At 39.0% G+C, this 18,686-nt stretch overlaps 1 protein-coding gene across 3 annotated transcripts in view; it reads right to left on the minus strand.

Annotated features, from left to right (window-relative positions):
* The window catches only part of ryk (receptor like tyrosine kinase), a 131,435-nt gene that overhangs the window by 36,954 nt on the left and 75,795 nt on the right, over positions 1-18,686 (minus strand). For all 3 annotated transcript variants that reach the window (XR_009804358.1, XM_061887889.1, XM_061887888.1), the window contains exons 10-12: positions 14,400-14,486; positions 11,245-11,314; positions 6,162-6,294 (exon numbers count right to left, since the gene is read on the minus strand). Coding sequence is in view for 2 of the 3 variants with exons in the window: in XM_061887889.1 (XP_061743873.1) it covers positions 6,162-6,294; positions 11,245-11,314; positions 14,400-14,486 (290 nt within the window). In the remaining variant the exon portion in view is untranslated. The remainder of the gene's footprint in view (positions 1-6,161; positions 6,295-11,244; positions 11,315-14,399; positions 14,487-18,686) is intronic.

The following is an 18,686-nucleotide window of genomic DNA, read 5'->3' on the forward strand; positions in this document are numbered from 1 at the left end:
TCACACTGCACTCAAAACCAACTGCTAAAGAAAGGCTTAGAACAGGGGTGTCCAAACTATTTCCACAGAGGGCCGCACACGGAAAAATTTAAGCATGCGGTGCCCATTTTGATATTTTTCATTTTCAAATCATAACAAAATACATGGATTTTTTTTAATCCTTGGGGCTCCTGGGGAGCATAGAGGGTCTCAGTCACTAAAATGTTAAAGGGGAACATTATCACAATTTCAAAAGGGTTAAAAACAATAAAAATCAGTTCCCAGTGGCTTGTTGTATTTTTTGAAGTTTTTTTCAAAATTTTACCGGTCTCGGAATATCCCAAATAAAGCTTTAAAGTGCCTTATTTTCGCTCTCTGCGAAGACACTGGCCATTTCCCTGTGACGTCACACAGTGCTGCCAATGTAAACAAACAATGGAAATACCACAGCAAGATATAGTGCGTGGCGCAGTGGGAGAGTTGCCGTGCGCAACCCGAGGGTCCCTGGTTCAAATCCCACCTAGTACCAACCTCGTCGCGTCCGTTGTGTCCTGAGCAAGACACTTCACCCTTGCTCCTGATGGGCGCTGGTTGGCGCCTTGCATGGCAGCTCCCTCCATCAGTGTGTGAATGGGTAAATGTGGAAGTAGTGTCAAAGCGCTTTGAGTACCTTGAAGGTAGAAAAGCGCTATACAAGTACTACCCATTTATTTATTCATTTATTAGCTCGGATTCAAACTCGGATTTCAGCGACTTAAGCGATTCAACAGATTACGCATGTATTGAAACAGATGGTTGGAGTATGAAAATATTGAAGAAGAAACTGAAGCTATTGAGCGAATAGCTATTGACGCTATTCATACCCATAGCATGGCCGAATAGCTGCGTTAGCATCGCCGGTAAAATGTGCGGACCAAACGATCAGGACTTTCGCATCTTTTGACACTGGAGCAACTTAAATCCGTCGATTGGTAAGTGTTTGTTTCGCATTAAATGTGGGTGGAAGGAAACGTGATATAGTTGCAAATGCATCTGCAGGTTATCCATACATCTCTGTTCCATGTCTGCTTTAGCACCGCCGGTAAATAGCATGTTAGCATCGATTAGCTGGCAGTCAACATCAACAAAACTCACCTTTGTGATTTCGTTGACTATCGTTGCAAATGCATCTGCAGGTTATCCATACATCTCTGTGCCATGTCTGCCTTAGCATCGCCAGTAAAATGTGGAGACACTCTAGCACATTCAACGGGGGTCTGGCGGCAGACACTTTGGCATCTTGGGGCCAGTGGTGCAACTTGAATCCCTCCCTGTTAGTGTTGTTACACCCTCCGACAACACACCGTCGAGGCATGATGTCTCCAAGGTTCCAAAAAATAGTAAAAAAAAAAACGGAAAATAACAGAGCTGAGACCCGGTGTTTGTAATGTGTTGAAAATGAAAATGGCGGCTGTGTTACCTCGGCGACGTCACGTTCTGACGCCATCGCGTCCAGCGCGATAAAGAGAAAGGTGTTTAATTCGCCAAAATTCACCCATTTAGAGTTCGGAAATCAGTTAAAAAAATAGATGGTCTTTTTTCTGCACCATCAAGGTATATATTGACGCTTACATAAGTCTGCTGATAATGTTCCCCTTTAAAAATAAGTCTAATTATTATTATTATTTTTATTTAATGCTTACAGTAAATCTCTATATCAACTTGAGGTTGATATAAAGTAAAACAAATAAGGTTTTATGCCTTTTCTGTCAAAGACAACTTTGTTTTTTATAGTAAAACTGAAATATGCAGTATTTAGATATAGTAATGTATTGATTCCTTTAGGAGAGTTCCTTTATTTAGCAATTAAAGCCCTCAAAGATCAAAAATGCAGGACACCATTGATTTTAATTATTTAATATTTTTGAGTAATCACAGTGATAAGTTAAATAAAATCCTACTAAATATATTTGAGATCCGAAAGGTTCCCCACTCATAAAGCGATGCATTTTTATTACTTTTAACACTTAAATTTCAAGATCAACTTCCGATATATCTGTCGATTTTAAGTTTGAACTATTATTTTGTTTGTTTTATGCTCTTTTGTCAAAACTTTGATGTTTTTATATGGCAACCACACAACATATGCAATATTTTTTCCACATAAAACATTTTAAAGTGATCATTTTTAAGTAATAATTCATTATAACAGATTTTTTTGTCCGTTTTTTTCTTTTTTTGAGCAATGGAAAATAAAAGCAAATAAAGACAAAATGAAAAAAAAAACCTGCCTGCATGGCAGCTTTGTGTCAACATTGCCACTTTTCCTCATTAGATTTCACCTCAGTCTAATTTTTTTAATGTTTTTATTTTTTTATTTTTGCAATACTATCAATTTTGCAATTTTTGCAGAATGTGTGGCGGGCCGGTAAACGATTAGCTGCGGGCCACAAATGGCCCCTGGGCCGCACTTTGAACACCCCTGGCCTAGAAGGTAACAAGCTATAAGGATGCAGATATATTCACAGTTTGGTTTTTTTTGATTGATTGATACTTTTATTAGCAGATTGCACAGTACAGTACATATTCCGTACAATTGACCACTAAATGGTAACACCCGAATAAGTTTTTCAACTTGTTTAAGTCGGGGTCCACGTTAATCAATTCACAGATGTGAGCATATTAACATATTTATCTGCCGATAAATATCTTAAAATGTAATATCGGGAATTATAAAACAAAAATCAAAACAAAATTATTCAAACAACTTTAACACTGTTCCAAATATGCGTCACACTGTGAACCCACACCAAACAAGAATGAAAATCAACATCCGCACCGTAACACAACAGAACAAATACCCAGCAGCCCTTGCAGCTCTAACTGTTCCGGGACGCTACAATATACACCCCCCGCTACTCCCACCTCAACCCTGCCCCCCCAACCCCGCCCACCTCAACCTCCTCATGCTCTCTCAAAAAGTTATATTTTGGTTTCATCTAACCACATGACATCCTTGGTATAAACTCAAGTCGTCGTGTTTGGAGGAAGAAGAATACTGAGTTGCATCCCAAGAACACCACACCTACTGTGAAGCATGGGGGTGGAAACCTCATGCTTTGGGGCTGTTTTTCTGCTAAGGTGACAGGACGATTGATCCGTGTTAAGGAAAGAATGAATGGGGCCATGTATCGTGAGATTTGGAGCCAAAACCTCCTTCCATCAGTGAGAGCTTTGAATGGTTGACCAAATACTTATTTTCCACCATAATTTACAAATAAATTCTTTAAAATTCCTACAATGTGAATTCCTGGATTTTTTTTTTTTCACATTCTGTCTCTCACAGTTGAAGTGTACCTATGATGAAAATTACAGACCTCTGTCATCATTTTAAGTGGGAGAACTTGCACAATCGCTGGCTGACTAAATACTTTTTTGCCCCACTGTATTAATGCAGTATGAAGAAGAATGTTTTAATGTAGACACATAGAATCATCATACTGCTGTGATTATATGTGTCAAGTGTTCATTCAAGGCTAAGGCAAAATATCCAGATATATATCGTGCATGCTGATAAGGCCTAAAAATAAAGATATTAAAAAAAGGCTATATCGCCCAGCCCTAAGTGAGAAAATACTTATTTTAAGGCAGGGGAGTCAAACTCAAATACAGAGTGGGCCAAAATTTTAAACTGAACAAAGCCGCGGGCTAAGGTTGAACAAAATAACCTTTTAATAGGGACCCAAACAAGTTTTGCATTAAATATTGAACAGGCAATGCTTATATAACTTTAGTGACATGCAAAATCCAGTTTCAAATAATAATAATAATAATTAAAAAAATATCAATGGCATATCAAATAAAATTTTTATAAAAATGTTATGCCTTTTTTTCTATTTGCAATCTTCTTTTCCACAGGCTAATAATACATTTGAAAATAAAATAACAATAATGAATGAACCAAACATTCAAGCCTTAAAAGTAGCGAGAGAAAATGCATGAATAAAACGTTAATTATTGATCAGTTTGCTGGAAGTTTCCCGGAAGAGTTAGTGCTGCAAGGGGCTCTGGGTATTTGTTCTGTTGTGTTACGGTGCAGATGTTCACCCGAAATGTGTTTGTCATTCTTGTTTGGTGTGGGTTCACAGTGTGGCGCATATTTGTAACAGTGCTAAAGTTCTTTATAGGGCCACCCTCAGTGTGACCTGTATGGCTGTTGACCAAGTATGCCTTGCATTCACCTGTGCGTAAAAGCCACAAATATTATGTGACACGCTGTTAGCATGGAGGAAAAGTGGACGTGATGACAGGTTGTAGATAACGCTAAAGGCAGTGCCTTAAATGCACGCCCCCAATATAGTTGTCCAGGTGGAAATCGGTAGAAATTCGGGAGAATGGTTGCCCCAGGAGATTTTCGGGAGGGGCACTGAACTTCGAGAGTCTGTCGGGAAAATTAGGAGGGTTGGCAAGTTTGAGTATTAGCGGTGAATGCGGTGTTACAGCGGCACTGACGCTATATAACACCGGCGGGCCAGCTCTAATGCTAGATTGATATTGCCTCAAGGGCCAAATTAAATTACACGGCGGGCCAGGTTTGGCCCGCGGGCCAGAGTTTGACACCCATGTTTTAAGGCATTTTTGGGTTCAGTGAGGTAAGCTAATTAGGGTCCTTGGCCCATGGCAAAGAACTCCACAGGAGTCCTTTGCCATGGGCCAAGGACCCTATTGAAACTGCTGTTTTATTATTATTCCACACCTACGCGCTGTAATTTGACCCCCTTAACCTGCTTCAAAACTCACCAAATTTGACACACACGTCGGTATAGCAAACCTTCCCAACATATTAAGAAACCAATCCCCCAAAATGAAAATTGCGCTCTAGCACCCCCTAGGAAAAAATTACAGACAAAACTGCATGTAACTTCTGTTAGGAATGTCATAGCGACATGAAACAAAAACTCCTACGTAGGTCTGACTTAGGCCCAATTTTGATACACTCACTTCTTTCAGCAAAAATCTACAGGAAGTTGGCGAAAAACCCCTCCAAAATAAAATTTTCGCAAAAAATGCAATTTTTGCCTCTTTGAGCTGTAATTTGACCCCTTTAAAATGCTTCAAAAGTCACCAAACTTGGCGCACACATAAGGACTGGCGAATATTGCGATATAATGAAAAAACCAAACCCCAAAACTCAAAATTGCGCTCTAGCGCTATTTTTGAATAAAACACAGACAAAACTGCTTGTAACTTCCGGTAAGAATGTCGGACAGACATGAAACGAAAACCTCTTTGTAGGTCTCGCTTAGACCTACATTTCATAGATTGACAACCCCCAACAAAAATCAACAGGAAGTTTGCAATCCCCCCTTCAAAACAAAAGTTTTGTAAAAACCGGTCACCTTTCTTCAAACATTATCTCCTCTGAGTGCGTTTGTTGTTTTGGCTTCAAACTCGCACAGGAGAGAGATTGAACCCTTCTGATTAAACGTATAGAACAGAGTTTTGATAAGTTCTCAAGTTTTGATTTTACGCGCCTTCAAAGAAGTCCTGTGCAAAGTCTCCTCAAAAATGTCATTTTTGCCTCTTTGAGCTGTTATTTGACCCCCTTAAAATGCTTCTCAACTCACCAAACTTGACACACACATCAGATCTGGCAAAAATTGCGATCTGATGACAAAACCTAACCTCAAAACTCAAAATTGCGCTCTACCGCCCCCCTAGGAATACAACACGGACAAACTGCTCCTAGGAAGAAAACACAGACAAAACTGCTTGTAACTTCCGGTAGGAATGTCAGAGAGACATGAAACATAGAACACTATGTAGGTCTCACTTAGACCTACATTTTAATAATGAACATACTTTAGCAAAAATCAACAGGAAGTTTGATATTTTCACTTCAATACAACAACTGCATTACTTTCACAATGCATTAGATTCTCAAAATAGTGGCTCCAAGGCGTCTTCTACTGCTTATCCGGCCGTGGGTCTCGGGGGCAGCAGCCAAAGGCGGACCCGACCAACGCTGCTTGCAGCTTTAATTTTACTTGTTTTGGAAAGTCTTGACGTGCCAAATTTTCTTGTTCTATTGGCAGATAATGTTGCTTGGCTCTAATAAAATACCCCTCATTTTTGTATTTTTTTGTTCTTGTTTTTGAACACCGACTTTTTGCAGTGTGATTGGACAGCACCAAGAGCCTCACCTGCGGGTTGTTGGCTTCAGCCAGCTTGCACTGGCGCAGGAACAGCTTCAGGTTCCCCCAGGCCATGAAAGGCAGCAGCACCATGGGCTTCTCGCTGTCCTCCGTGCACACGTGACTGACAGGCAGCAAGTTTCTGGAAGGGGGGCGAAGAGCGCGGGAACAATTTAGGCAAACACATTAATGTTGCAAACACTTCTTCGGCACAATGAAATAAATCCCTTTGGACCAGGGGTCAGCAACCTTTTTGAAAGCAAGAACTACTTCTTGGGTAGTGATTAATGCGAAGGGCTACCAGTTTGATACACACTTAAATAAATTGCCAGAAATAGCCAATTTGCTCAATTTACCTTTAATAAATAAATATATATATATATAAAAAATATGAGTATTTCTGTCCGTCATTCCGTCGTACATTTTTTTTTCTTTTACGGAAGGTTTTTTGTAGAGAATAAATGATGAAAAAAAACACTTAATTGAACGGTGTAAAAGAGGAGAAAACAGGAAAAAAATTAAAATTAAATTTTGAAACATAGTTTATCTTCAATTTCGACTCTTTAAATTTCAAAATGCAACCGAAAAAAATGAAGAGAAAAACTAGCTGATTCGAATCTTTTTGAAAAACTTAAAAAAAGAATTTATGGAACATCATTAATAATTGTTCCTGATTAAGATTGATTTTAGAATGTTGATGACATGTTTTAAATAGGTTAAAATCCAATCTGCACTTTGTTAGAATATATAACAAATTGGACCAAGCTATATTTCTAACAAAGAAAAATCATTATTTCTTCTGGATTTTCCAGACCAAAAACTTTAAAAGAAATTCAAAAGACTTTAAAATAAGATTTAAATTTGATTCAACAGATTTTCTAGATTTGCCAGAATATTATATGGGGAATTTCAATCATAATAAGTTTGAAGAAATATTTCACAAATATTCTTTGTCGAAAAAACAGAAGCTAAAATGAAGAATTAAATTAAAATGTATTTATTATTCTTTGATAAAAAAAAAATTACTTGAACATTGATTTAAATTGTCAGGAAAGAAGAGGAAGGAATTTCAAAGGTAAAAAGGTATATGGGTTTAAAAATCCTAAAATAATTTTTAAGGTTGTATTTTTTCTCTAAAATTGTCTTTCTGAAAGTTATAAGAAGCAAAGTAAAAAAATAAATATATTTATTTAAATAAGTGAAGACCAAGTCATTAAAATATTTTCTTGGATTTTCAAATTCTTTTTGAGTTTTGTCTCTCTTAAAATTAAAAATGTCAAGCAAAGCGAGACCAGCTTGCTAGTAAATAAATACAATTTAAAAAAATAGAGGCAGCTCACTGGTAAGTGCTGCTATTTGAGCTATTTTTAGAACAGGCCAGCTGGCCACTCATCTGGTCCTTACGGGCACCGCGTTGGTGACCCCCGCTGTAGACAAAAGACAATAACGCCAGGTTTTAACTGAGGTGGGCGGATCTGGACGTCAAAGGTGAAGTTGGCAGGGATTATTCCAAAACACGGTTTAACAGCGGAAGAGGAAATCTCAGACCTGACGGAGAGGAAAGGTGTCGGCTATGACTTTGTTTTTCCGCCACAGGACAATCTAATCCAAACTACCCAAGTTGTTGATGAGGCAGAAAGAAGGCAGCTGGAAATTTTACAGCATCGTATTTGGATTATTTTTTAATTCTCTGACATTTAGTGTCTACGGACTTGTTTCAACAGCTTGTTAAAAAGCATTGGTTTGGGGCCAGATAGTTACTAAAGAGCTGGAGATGTTGAAATGGATCCTTCAGCAGCAGGTCAGGTTCGTCTCCCTCGTGAGATTCCAGGGACATGTTCCCGTTTATATATAATACAAACAGATCAACCATCTCCTTCTTCAAGACAGCATTCAAAAAAGCGGTTATTCATCCTCAGCTCAAAAGACCTAACCTTGATCCTGACTTCGTGGTTAACTACCTGCTCGTTGTTCCACCTTCCCTTTGTTTCGAAAATCCTCGAAAAAAAACTGTTGCTAAATGAACACTCAGTGTCTAACAATCCAACCCCGCACACCTCAACCTCCTCATGCTATCTCAGGGAGAGCATGTCCCAAATTCCAAGCTGCTGCTTTGGGGCATGTTAAAAAAAATAATGCACTTTGTGACTTCAATAATAAATATAGCAGTGCCATGTTGGCATTTTTTCCATAGTTTGAGTTGATTTATTTTGGAAAACCTTGTTACATTGTTTAATGCATCCAGCGGGGCATCACAACAAAATTAGGCATAATAATGTGTTCATTCCACGACTGTATGTATCGGTATCGGTAATTAAGAGTTGGACAATATCGGACATCGGCAAAAAAGCAATTATCGGACATCTCTATTTACCGTATTTCCTAGAATTGCCGCCGGGGCGCTAATTAATTTAAAACCTCTTCTCACTCCGGCGCTTACCAAAGGCATGCAGTAAATTTAGGCCTGCGCTTATAAATTTGAGTGTGATGTAAGGATACCATCATGAAAAGCACATTTAATAAAAAAACTAAACGTTATTATGGTCTTACCTTTACTTATAAATGAAGTCCATGCGCAGCTCCTTCTGATCAAAAGCATCGATAACTTGTTTATAGAAGTCTTCCTTATCTTTCTTCAGTTTTAAAAGTCTCTCTGTCTCGATAGAGGTCTTCCTTTATTACCTCCTGCTTTGATTGAAAGTCCAGTTTAGAAAACTGTTTTATTTTAGATATGTAATCCTCCATGTTAAAAGTGCAAGCGAGAGGAAAAAATAAACGATCGCTGCTTGTTGTCACTTCTTCTGCAGCCGAGTAATCGCAAGAAGGATCACTAGCGCCCTCTACCACCAGGAGGCGGGAGTCATTTAATGACTCATATTTGACACACGCAGCTATGGTATATTAATAAAACATAGCTGCTTACTGTTCTTTTTAGCATATTCAATAGCTTGGACCTTAAATCCTACTGACTAGCTCTTAATCTTCTTCCCTTAATGCGATTTCAAATTATTGAAATCAGCCTCCCCCATTTTGAAAATGATGACAGGTGAAGTGTCACTTGTGACGTGACGAGTTTGACCCGGCGGAAATTCTAGGCATATGCTAATTATTTGGCGAAATGAGTTTGACTTGGCGGAAATTCTAGACATGAGCTAATAAAAATAATATTTAGCAAAGCGAGTTTGACCCTGCAGTAATTCTAGGCAGGCCCATACTATATACCCGGCGGCAATTCAAGGAAATACAGTATTTGTATTTGAATTCTCTGACATTTAGACGTTTATTTTTTATTTCTAATTATTGTTAGTATAATTTCTCGTGCACTCCTAGTTTGCAGCTTGAAATTTTACAGTATCTTATTTAGATTTGAATTCACTGACATTTAGGCGTTTATTGCTTATTTGTAGTTATCATTACTATTATTAATTCCCGTGCACCCCTAGTTTTGACCGTCCATTTTTTGGCAGTAAGAACTGCTGAAAATCCAGTCAAGGGGGAAAATCTTAAGTGCCATTAGACAGCTCAGGTTAGTTCCTATTAACACAACAAACTCTGTCAAGTTCCTTCAGTATTCCTGGTGAGAAGACAAGTTGGCTTAGGGCTGGGCGATATATCGATATACTCCAGTGGTTCTCAAATGGGGGTACACGTACCCTTGGGGTATGCCAAGGGGTATGTGAGATTTTTAAAAAATATTCTAAAAATAACAACAATTCAAAAATCCTTTATAAATATATTTATTGAGAAATACTGCAACAAAATATGAATGTAAGTTCATAAACTGTGAAAAGAAATACAAAAATGCAATATTAATTTTTTTTGTGGACATGTTCCATAAATATTGATGTTAAAGATGTATTTTTTTGTGAAGAAATGTTTAGAATGAAGTTGATGAATCCAGATGGATCTCTATCACAATCCCCAAAGAGGGCACTTTAAGTTGATGATTACTTCTATGTGTAGAAATCTTTAAAATTGAATCACTTGTTTATTTTTCAACAAGTTTTTAGTTATTTTTATATCTTTTTTTCCAAATAGTTCAAGAAAGACCACTACAAATGAGCAATAGTTTGCACTGTTATACACTTTAATAAATCAGAAACTGATGACATAGTGCTGTATTTTACTTAAGTATCTCTTTTTTTTTTTTAACCAAAAATGCTTTGCTCTGATTAGGGGGTGTTTGAATTAAAAAAATGTTCACAGGGGGTACATCACTGAAAAAAGGTTGAGAACCACTGTGCTACAGAACGAAGAGTGCTTACTCCGCATATCAACATCTCCATTCGGTGCCACACCAACAAAACGCCGAAGCAACCATTTCCACATCAACACCGTATGAAAAAAACAGTCAACAACATAAGCAGATAACGTCCGCAGGAACCTACCACATAGCGATTTGATTTCCTATTATGCGGCTCATTTTTATTGACAGTTATTGAAATATCTTGTGACATCATGCACAAAAGTGCACTTTGTTTTCAACTATTGTAGTGGCGTTCTGTACAAAATGTGCACTTTAATTTAGGGTTGTTTTGATATGTCATCTTAGTGACATCATTCACAAAAGTGCATGTTTTAAAATGTCTCTGACAATCTTGCACTTTGTTTTGAAATGACAAATGTTTGTGCCACTGCTTAATAACTGTTGAATAAATACATTTTTAGTTGTGATTTCCCTCTCTGCATGAATGTTTAAAAGTAGCATATATTAATGCAGTATAATAAGAATGTTTTAATGTAGACACATAGAATCATCATACTGCTGTGGTTGTATGTATCAAGTGTTCATTCAAGTCTAAGGCAAAATATGGAAATATATATATATATAGTGTATCGCGACATGACCCAAAAATATCGAGATATTAAAAAAAGGCCATATCGCCCAGCCCTAAGATGGCTTAGTTTTATTTTGACAACAATGACTGAAAGCGCCCATCAGCGTAAAATAAATGCCTTTGTATTTTACTTTTCAAGGAAAATAAAAGCCCTTATTTCCAAAAAGGATATGCATTTACATTACATTTGCCGCGTTTCCAAACTATTTGGAAAAACGTAATTATGTTCTTGACAGTTTTCTGCAGACACTCACCTGTGATGAAGACCGCGAAGCTTGCAACTTTCAGTCAACATCATGGTCACCTGGACCTCAGAAGCGTGATCTACGAGACACAAACGTGCTGATAAGTCAGCAATTAAGGGGCCGGCAACTTGAAAGTTCCATGTTCGACACCCGCCTCTCCATGGGCAAGGCACTTGACTCACCTGCTCCCACACTGCTTTAAAAGTAGCTTCATGTGGATGATTGCTTGAACCATGTAAAGTAGGGATGCACCGAAATGAAAATTTGTGGCCGAAACCGAATAAAATTTAAACGCTTGGCCGAAGGCCGAATACCGAATAATGAATGCAGTTTTTCATAATTTTTTTTTATATTGCATAAATAGCCTAGAATAAATATTTAGACATGTTTTTCAAATAAAGTATTTTTTTATTGACTATTAACATTTTTTTAATATTCCAGTAGCCTTTGCTTTTCAAAAAAAGCACAATGTTTTTCATTTATATTAGGCCTTCAAACAAAACATGCATTCCAAAAAAAAATAAAGTGCATTAAAGTGGATAAACCCACAACAAATGAATTATTGTCCTTTTGGCAAAAGTCTGCTTAGCCACAGTAGATATGCTAATAATGTAAACAGAAGGCTCAAGTAAATCTCAATTAAGTGTGTGCTTGTAACCTCATACACTTATACAGGTAGCCTACACAACAGGCTAATAATGTAAACAGAGGCCCCACTAAATCTCAATAAGTGTGTGCTTGTAACCTCATACACTTATACAGGTACACAACATATCCCAACGTCACCGCGTCAAAAAATTGCGTCACACGCCACTATTCGGCCTTGTTCTTAACTCATTCCACCGAAGGCCGAATGTGGCTTTTTTTGCCATATTCGGCCGAATATATTCGGTTACCTATTAATCGGTGCATCCCTAATGTAAAGCCTTTTGAGTCTCCAGAGAAAAAGCACTATATAAATGTACCGTATTTTTCGGATTATAAATCGCTGTGCGACATACTCTGGAGCGACTTGTGTGTGAAATTAACACACTACCGTAAAATATCAAATCATTCAAGTAAGAGACTAGGCGTATATCAGCAATCGTCACACGCACACTTCAACCGATACAAATTTGGTAGGTCATGGCAGAAGTGCATTGTGGGGGGAAAAAAAAGATGCTACCTGCTACTTCCGTACCTACGAAAACTTATAATTTCAAGCATGTTCTACAAACCACGTTTCCATTGGAGTTGGGAAATTGTGTTAGATGTAAATATAAACGGAATACAATGATTTGCAAATCCTTTTCAACCCATATTCAGTTGAATATGCTACAACAGCGTGGCTTCGTATAAAAAGAGTGCGGGTACTTTCCTTGCCCGCCTGCAGTTCAGACCTCTCCCGTCCAAAGGCAAAACCCAGTAACTCAATTTTGGTCCAAACTGAGCTGATAATAATTTTGGAGTTCCTAGGTGATATGCTTTACATTAGTGTATAGATATTGTCATTTTTTCCGTAAGTAAGCTGTTACGCGCATGGCAGGACCCAACAACTACCACATAACCGCGTGGATACAACAGAAAAACCTAGTATCTCAAGGGACCAATCGGAGCTTCTTTGTCAGTCGCCTTGTTGTCTTTAGTGAGACATTTACCCGAATGGGGGCCGACAGTCAACCTGATTATGTGATATTATGGCACGAGGGGATATTTGGAAGATTGGCCCAGGACGTTGCAAGCACCTTCATTAAATGTATTGTTCTTGATTCTTCCCCTTGCATACTCTTTTGGGCAGATAACTGGGGAGGTCAAAATAAAAACTGAACGCTGTACACGGCTCTTGCCCAATGTGCAAACGCAGAATGGGGCCCACCCGAGATTGTGATAAAATACCTGGAGAAAGGGCACACGTTCATGAGAGCAGATTCAATCCATGGCTCAATCGGCAAGAATAATGAAAGCTCAAGAAAACATCCATACGTTTGATGACTTTGTAGATCTTTGTAAGACTGCAACAAGATAGATTGGTTTTCCTTTGTTTTCTCAAAATCAGCTATAAGTGAGTTACTAGGTTTTGCCTTTGGACGGGAGACCGGTCTCCCATGGAAAATGTGTTGCGCGTTATAAAGGGGTAAAATACGACAGCGGAGACCCCGGACTGTTGAACGACTGAAGCTCTACATAAAACAAGAATGAAGTGAAGTGAAGTGAGTTTTATTTATACAGCGCTTTTTCTCTAGTGACTCAAAGCGCTTTACATAGTGAAAACCCAATATCTAAGTTACATTTAAAGCAGTGTGGGTGGCACTGGGAGCAGGTGGGTAAAGGGTCTTCCCCAAGGACACAACGGCAAGGACTAAGATGGCGGAAGCGGGGATCGAAGCTGGAACCCTCAAGTTGCTGGCATGGCCGCTCTATCAACCGACCTATACCGCCCACAAACATTAAAACTTTTGAGTGTTCCTCCTGTGCAGTTCCATTTAAATCCTGCAGGTGTCAGTAACACATTTTAATCTTGACTAATGGAGAAGAAGACCATACATCAGGACAAGTTTCCACACATCAACCCTTAAAGAATTCCACTTTCAAAGCTTCAACAATTAGTTTCCTCAGTTCCCAAACGTTTATTGAGTGTTGTTCAAAGAAAAGGTGATGTAACACAGTGGTGAACATGCCCTTTCCCAACTACTTTGGCACGTGTTGCAGCCATGAAATTCTAAGTTAATTATTTGCAAAAAAAAGATCAAGTTTATGAGTTTGAACATCAAATATGTTGTCTTTGTAGCATATTCAACTGAATATGGGTTGAAAATGATTTGCAATTAATTGTATTCTGTTTGTATTTACATCTAACACAATTTCCCTACTCATATGGAAACGGGGTTTGTACTTATGAACCCCAGTAACATACAAATATATCAATTAAAAAAAAAAAAATCATACAATGTGATTTCCGGATTTTCTTTTGAGATTAAGTCTCTAACAGTAGAAATACATCTATGATGAACATTTTAGACTTCTCCCTATTTTCCAAGTGGGAGAACCTAGAAATACTTGCGGACCTCACTGTATGTCGACAACCGCCTTTGCCCACGCCAGCCAGCAACTTCAAGGGGCGTCGACATAAACAGGTTCCACTGTACTTGAATTTGCCCATGATACCAGGATGACTGTGGACTTACCTTTCACGGTCTTCACAAAGACCGGCCTTTCCTTGCTGGAGTCCTTCTCGTCCAGCAACATGCCATGAAAGATGCGGCCAAACGTGCCTGCACAAAAACAAATCACGGCCTTGGTTATTTTCTTTTCGACAGGCAAACATCCGGTCCCGCTCAAACGGCACCTCCTGGTTTGCAATGGCGGCGAGCTGATGGAAGGCCAGCTAAGCTGAAAGCCACTACTACCGACCACGCAGTCTGATAGTTTATATATCAATGATGAAATATTAACATTGCAACACATGCCAATACGGCCTTTTTAGTTTACTAAATTGCAATTTAAAATTTTGCGCCGAAGTATCCTGCTGAAACGTCGTGGTATGATGATGCATGCGGGTGACGTCACGCATTGTAGAGGACATTTTGTTCCAGCACCGTTCCCAGCTATAAGTCGTCTGTTTTCATTGCATAATTCCACAGTATTCTGGACATCTGTGTTGCTGAATCTTTGGCAATTTGTTCAATGAATAAAGGAGACATCAAAGAAGAAAGCTGTAGGTGGGAAGCGGTGTATTGCGGCCGCCTTTAGCAACACAAACACAGCTGGTGTTTCATTGTTTACATTACCGAAAGATGACAGTCAAGCTTTACTATGGAACAGAGCGGTCAAGCGAACACGGTTGGATTGGACCACACACACAAAGTACAGTGTATTATGCAGCGATCATTTCGAAAGATCGTGTTTCGAAGAGGGTCCCTTGCAAAGGGCAGAGATGGGCATCGCCACCACCCGCCGACTGGTGCTGAAGAAAGGTGCGGGGCCGACCTTCAGGTTGTACAGGTAAGACCATATAATCTTACTAAAACACTAGTAACACAATAAGCAGATAAGGCAGGGGTCGGGAACCTTTTTGGCTGAGAGAGCTATGAAAGCTAAATATTTCAAAATGTATCTCTGTGAGAGCCATATAATATTCTTTAACACTGAATACAACTAAATGCGTGCATTTTTAAGTAAGACCAACATTTTTAGAGAATAATAAGTCTCCTATTCTTTTTAATAACATTGTTATTCTAAAGTTAGCCAATAATAAATATAATACTTCTTACTATTAATGCAACATCTTGAACAGGTGCGATAGAAAACGGATGGTTGGATTAAAATCCATGAAAATGTTTTATAATTTGAACGTTATTTTTGACACTATGATTACCAGTGGAATTATTAATTACTTATTGTGTTAAGCAATGTCAGCTAAGATTGATCTGAGAGCGAGATGCAGTCATCAAAAGAGCCACATCTGGCTCTAGAGCCATAGGTTCCCTACCCCTGAGATAAGGGATTTTCCAGAATTATCCTAATAAATGTGTCTAATAACATCTGAATCGCTCCCACTGTATAGTCTTTTTTTCTTTAGTCCTTCACTCTAACTTTCCTCATCCATGAATCTTTCCTCCTCGCTCAAATTAATGGGTAAATCGTCGCTTTTTCTCGGTCCGAATCGCTCTCGCTACTGGTGGCCATGATTGTAAACAATGTTCAGATGTGAGGAGCTCCACAACCCGTGACGTCACGCGCACATCGTCTGCTACTTCCGGTACAGGCGAGGCTTTTTTATTAGCGACCAAAAGTTGCCAACTTTATCGTGGATGTTCTCTACTAAATCCTTTCAGCAAAAATATGGCAATATCGCGAAATGATCAAGTATGACACATAGAATGGACCTGCTATCCCCGTTTAAATAAGAAAATCTCATTTCAGTAGGCCTTTTAATGCCGCTTCACCCAATGCCGCGTGGCCTTTTTTCTTTTTTCTGGCTGCCGCCGCCGCCAAGCCTCGCCAGAACAAGAAAAGACTCAGCGGGGAGCTCAGAACAATTTGAACGAGCGGAGAAGCCAAGCGAGCGCATTCATCACGGCCGTTGTCTAAACTGTCAAGCGAAGCGCTCCGGGACTTGAGCAAGGTGAGATGCGATACAGCATCGCGTCGAATTAGAAAAACATCTGCGCCCTGAGGCCAGAGAGGTCTTGTGTCTCAACAGGAAAAGCCGAGCAGCTCGACAACAGAGTTAGTGTTTAACGTCTCTCTCGCGCCTCCACCGTGTGGCTCGGGCGTGTTTGGACCTGCACGCTCCGACAAGACCTGCTAAGACTACCAGCTCTACTTTTCTCCTTTATATTCCTGCTGTTTTGCTGGATACACAGGAGGCTCACATTTTCACCATCGTAAAACCGTCAGGAACTATCAACTTTTCAGTCACATTTTCTTGCAGGTCATGCACTGAATAAAACCAAACTACCCTTTAATGACCGAATGTGATACATGTTGTGTTTTAATAGATGCTAAAACCAACGTACAGTGCGCCCGGAAAGTACTCACAGTGCTGTCTGTCTAGCGGGCCAAATCGAAGACTGCGCACTTGGCTCGTAGTTTGGACACCTCTCTTTTAACAAAATGCATACATTTCATTTATAGGGACCAAATGTCTCTTTGGGACAGAGGACCCTATTGTATATCTAAGGTTTTATTGTTATTATACCGCCGCCTCTTTGAGCTGTAATTTGACCCCCTTAAAACGCTTCAAAACTCACCAAACTGGACACACACATCAGGACTGGTGAAAATTGCGATAAAAAAAACCCAAATCCCAAAACTCAACATTGCACTCTAGCACCCCCAGGGAAAAAACAGACAAAACTGCTTGTAACTTCAGTTAGGAAAGTCGTAGAGACATGAAAAAAAAACGTCTATGTAGGTCTGACTTAGACATAGATTTCATACACTGACCTCCTTCAGCAAAAATCAACAGGAAGTTGGCAAAAACCCCTTCAAAACAAAAGTTTCCTAAAAAATTTAATTTTTGCCTCTTTGAGCTGTAATTTGACCCCCTTAACATGCTTCCCAACTCACCAAATTTCACACACACATCAAGACTGGCGAAAATTGCGATCTAATCAAAAAACCAAAACCCAAAACTCCAAATTGCGCTCTAGCGCCCCCTGGGAAAAAACACAGACAAAACTGCTTGTAACTTCCGTTAGGAAAGTCGTAGAGACATGAAACAAAAACCTCTATGTAGGTCTGACTTAGACCTAGATTTCACACACTGACCTCCTTCAGGAAAAATCAACAGGAAGTTGGTAAAAGCCCCTTCAAAACAAAAGTTTCCTAAAAAAATAATTTTTTTCCTCTTTGAGCTGTAATTTGACCCCCTTAACATGCTTCAAAACTCACCAAATTTTACACACACAAATCAGGACTGGCGAAAATTGTGATCTAATACAAAAAACAAACCCCAAAACTCAAAATTGAGCTCTAGCGCCCCCTAGGAAAAAACAAAGACAAAACTGCTTGTAACTTCCGTTAGGAAAGTCGTAGAGACATGAAACAAAAACCTCTATGTAGGTCTGACTTAGACCTAGATTTCATACACTGACCTCCTTCAGCAAAAATCAACAGGGTGTTGGCAAAAACCCCTTCAAAACAAAAGTTTCCTAAAAAATTTATTTTTTGCCTCTTTGAGCTGTAATTTGACCCCCTCAACATGCTTCAAAACTCACCAAATTTTACACACACACACACACACACACACACACACACACACACACACACACACACACACACACACACACCAGTACTGGCAAAAATTGCAATCTAATCAAAAAACCAAAACCCAAAACTCAAAATTGCACTCCGGCGCGCCCTGTAGGTCTGACTTAGACCTAGATTTCATACACTGACCTCCTTCAGCAAAAATCAACAGGAAGTTGGCAAAAACCCCTTCAAAACAAAAGTTTCCTAAAAAAAATTATTTTTTTCCTCTTTGAGCTGTAATTTGACCCCTTAAAACGCTTCAAAACTCACCAAACTGGACACACACGTTACAACTGGCGAAAATTGCGATCTTATACAAAAAACAAACCCCAAAACTCAAAATTGAGCTCTAGCGCCCCCTAGGAATAAAACACAGACAAAACTGCTTGTAACATTTTCGGTAGGAATGTCGTAGAGAAATGAAACAAAAATATCTATGTAGGTCTGACTTGGACCTAGATTTCATACACTGACCTTCTTCAGCAAAAATCAACAGGAAGTTGGCAAAAACCCCTTCAAAACCAAAGTTTCCTCGAATATTTATTTTTTGCCTCTTTGAGCTTTAATTTGACCCCCTTAACATACTTCAAAACTCACCAAACTGGACACACACATCAGGACTGGCGAAAATTGCGATTTAAAAAAAAAACAAAAACAAAAAAAACCTCAAAATTGCGCTCTAGCGCCCCCCTAGAAATAAAACCCAGACAAAACTG

The sequence above is a fragment of the Nerophis ophidion genome, linkage group LG26, assembly GCF_033978795.1.
Source record: "Nerophis ophidion isolate RoL-2023_Sa linkage group LG26, RoL_Noph_v1.0, whole genome shotgun sequence".
NCBI classification, from domain to species: domain Eukaryota; kingdom Metazoa; phylum Chordata; class Actinopteri; order Syngnathiformes; family Syngnathidae; genus Nerophis; species Nerophis ophidion.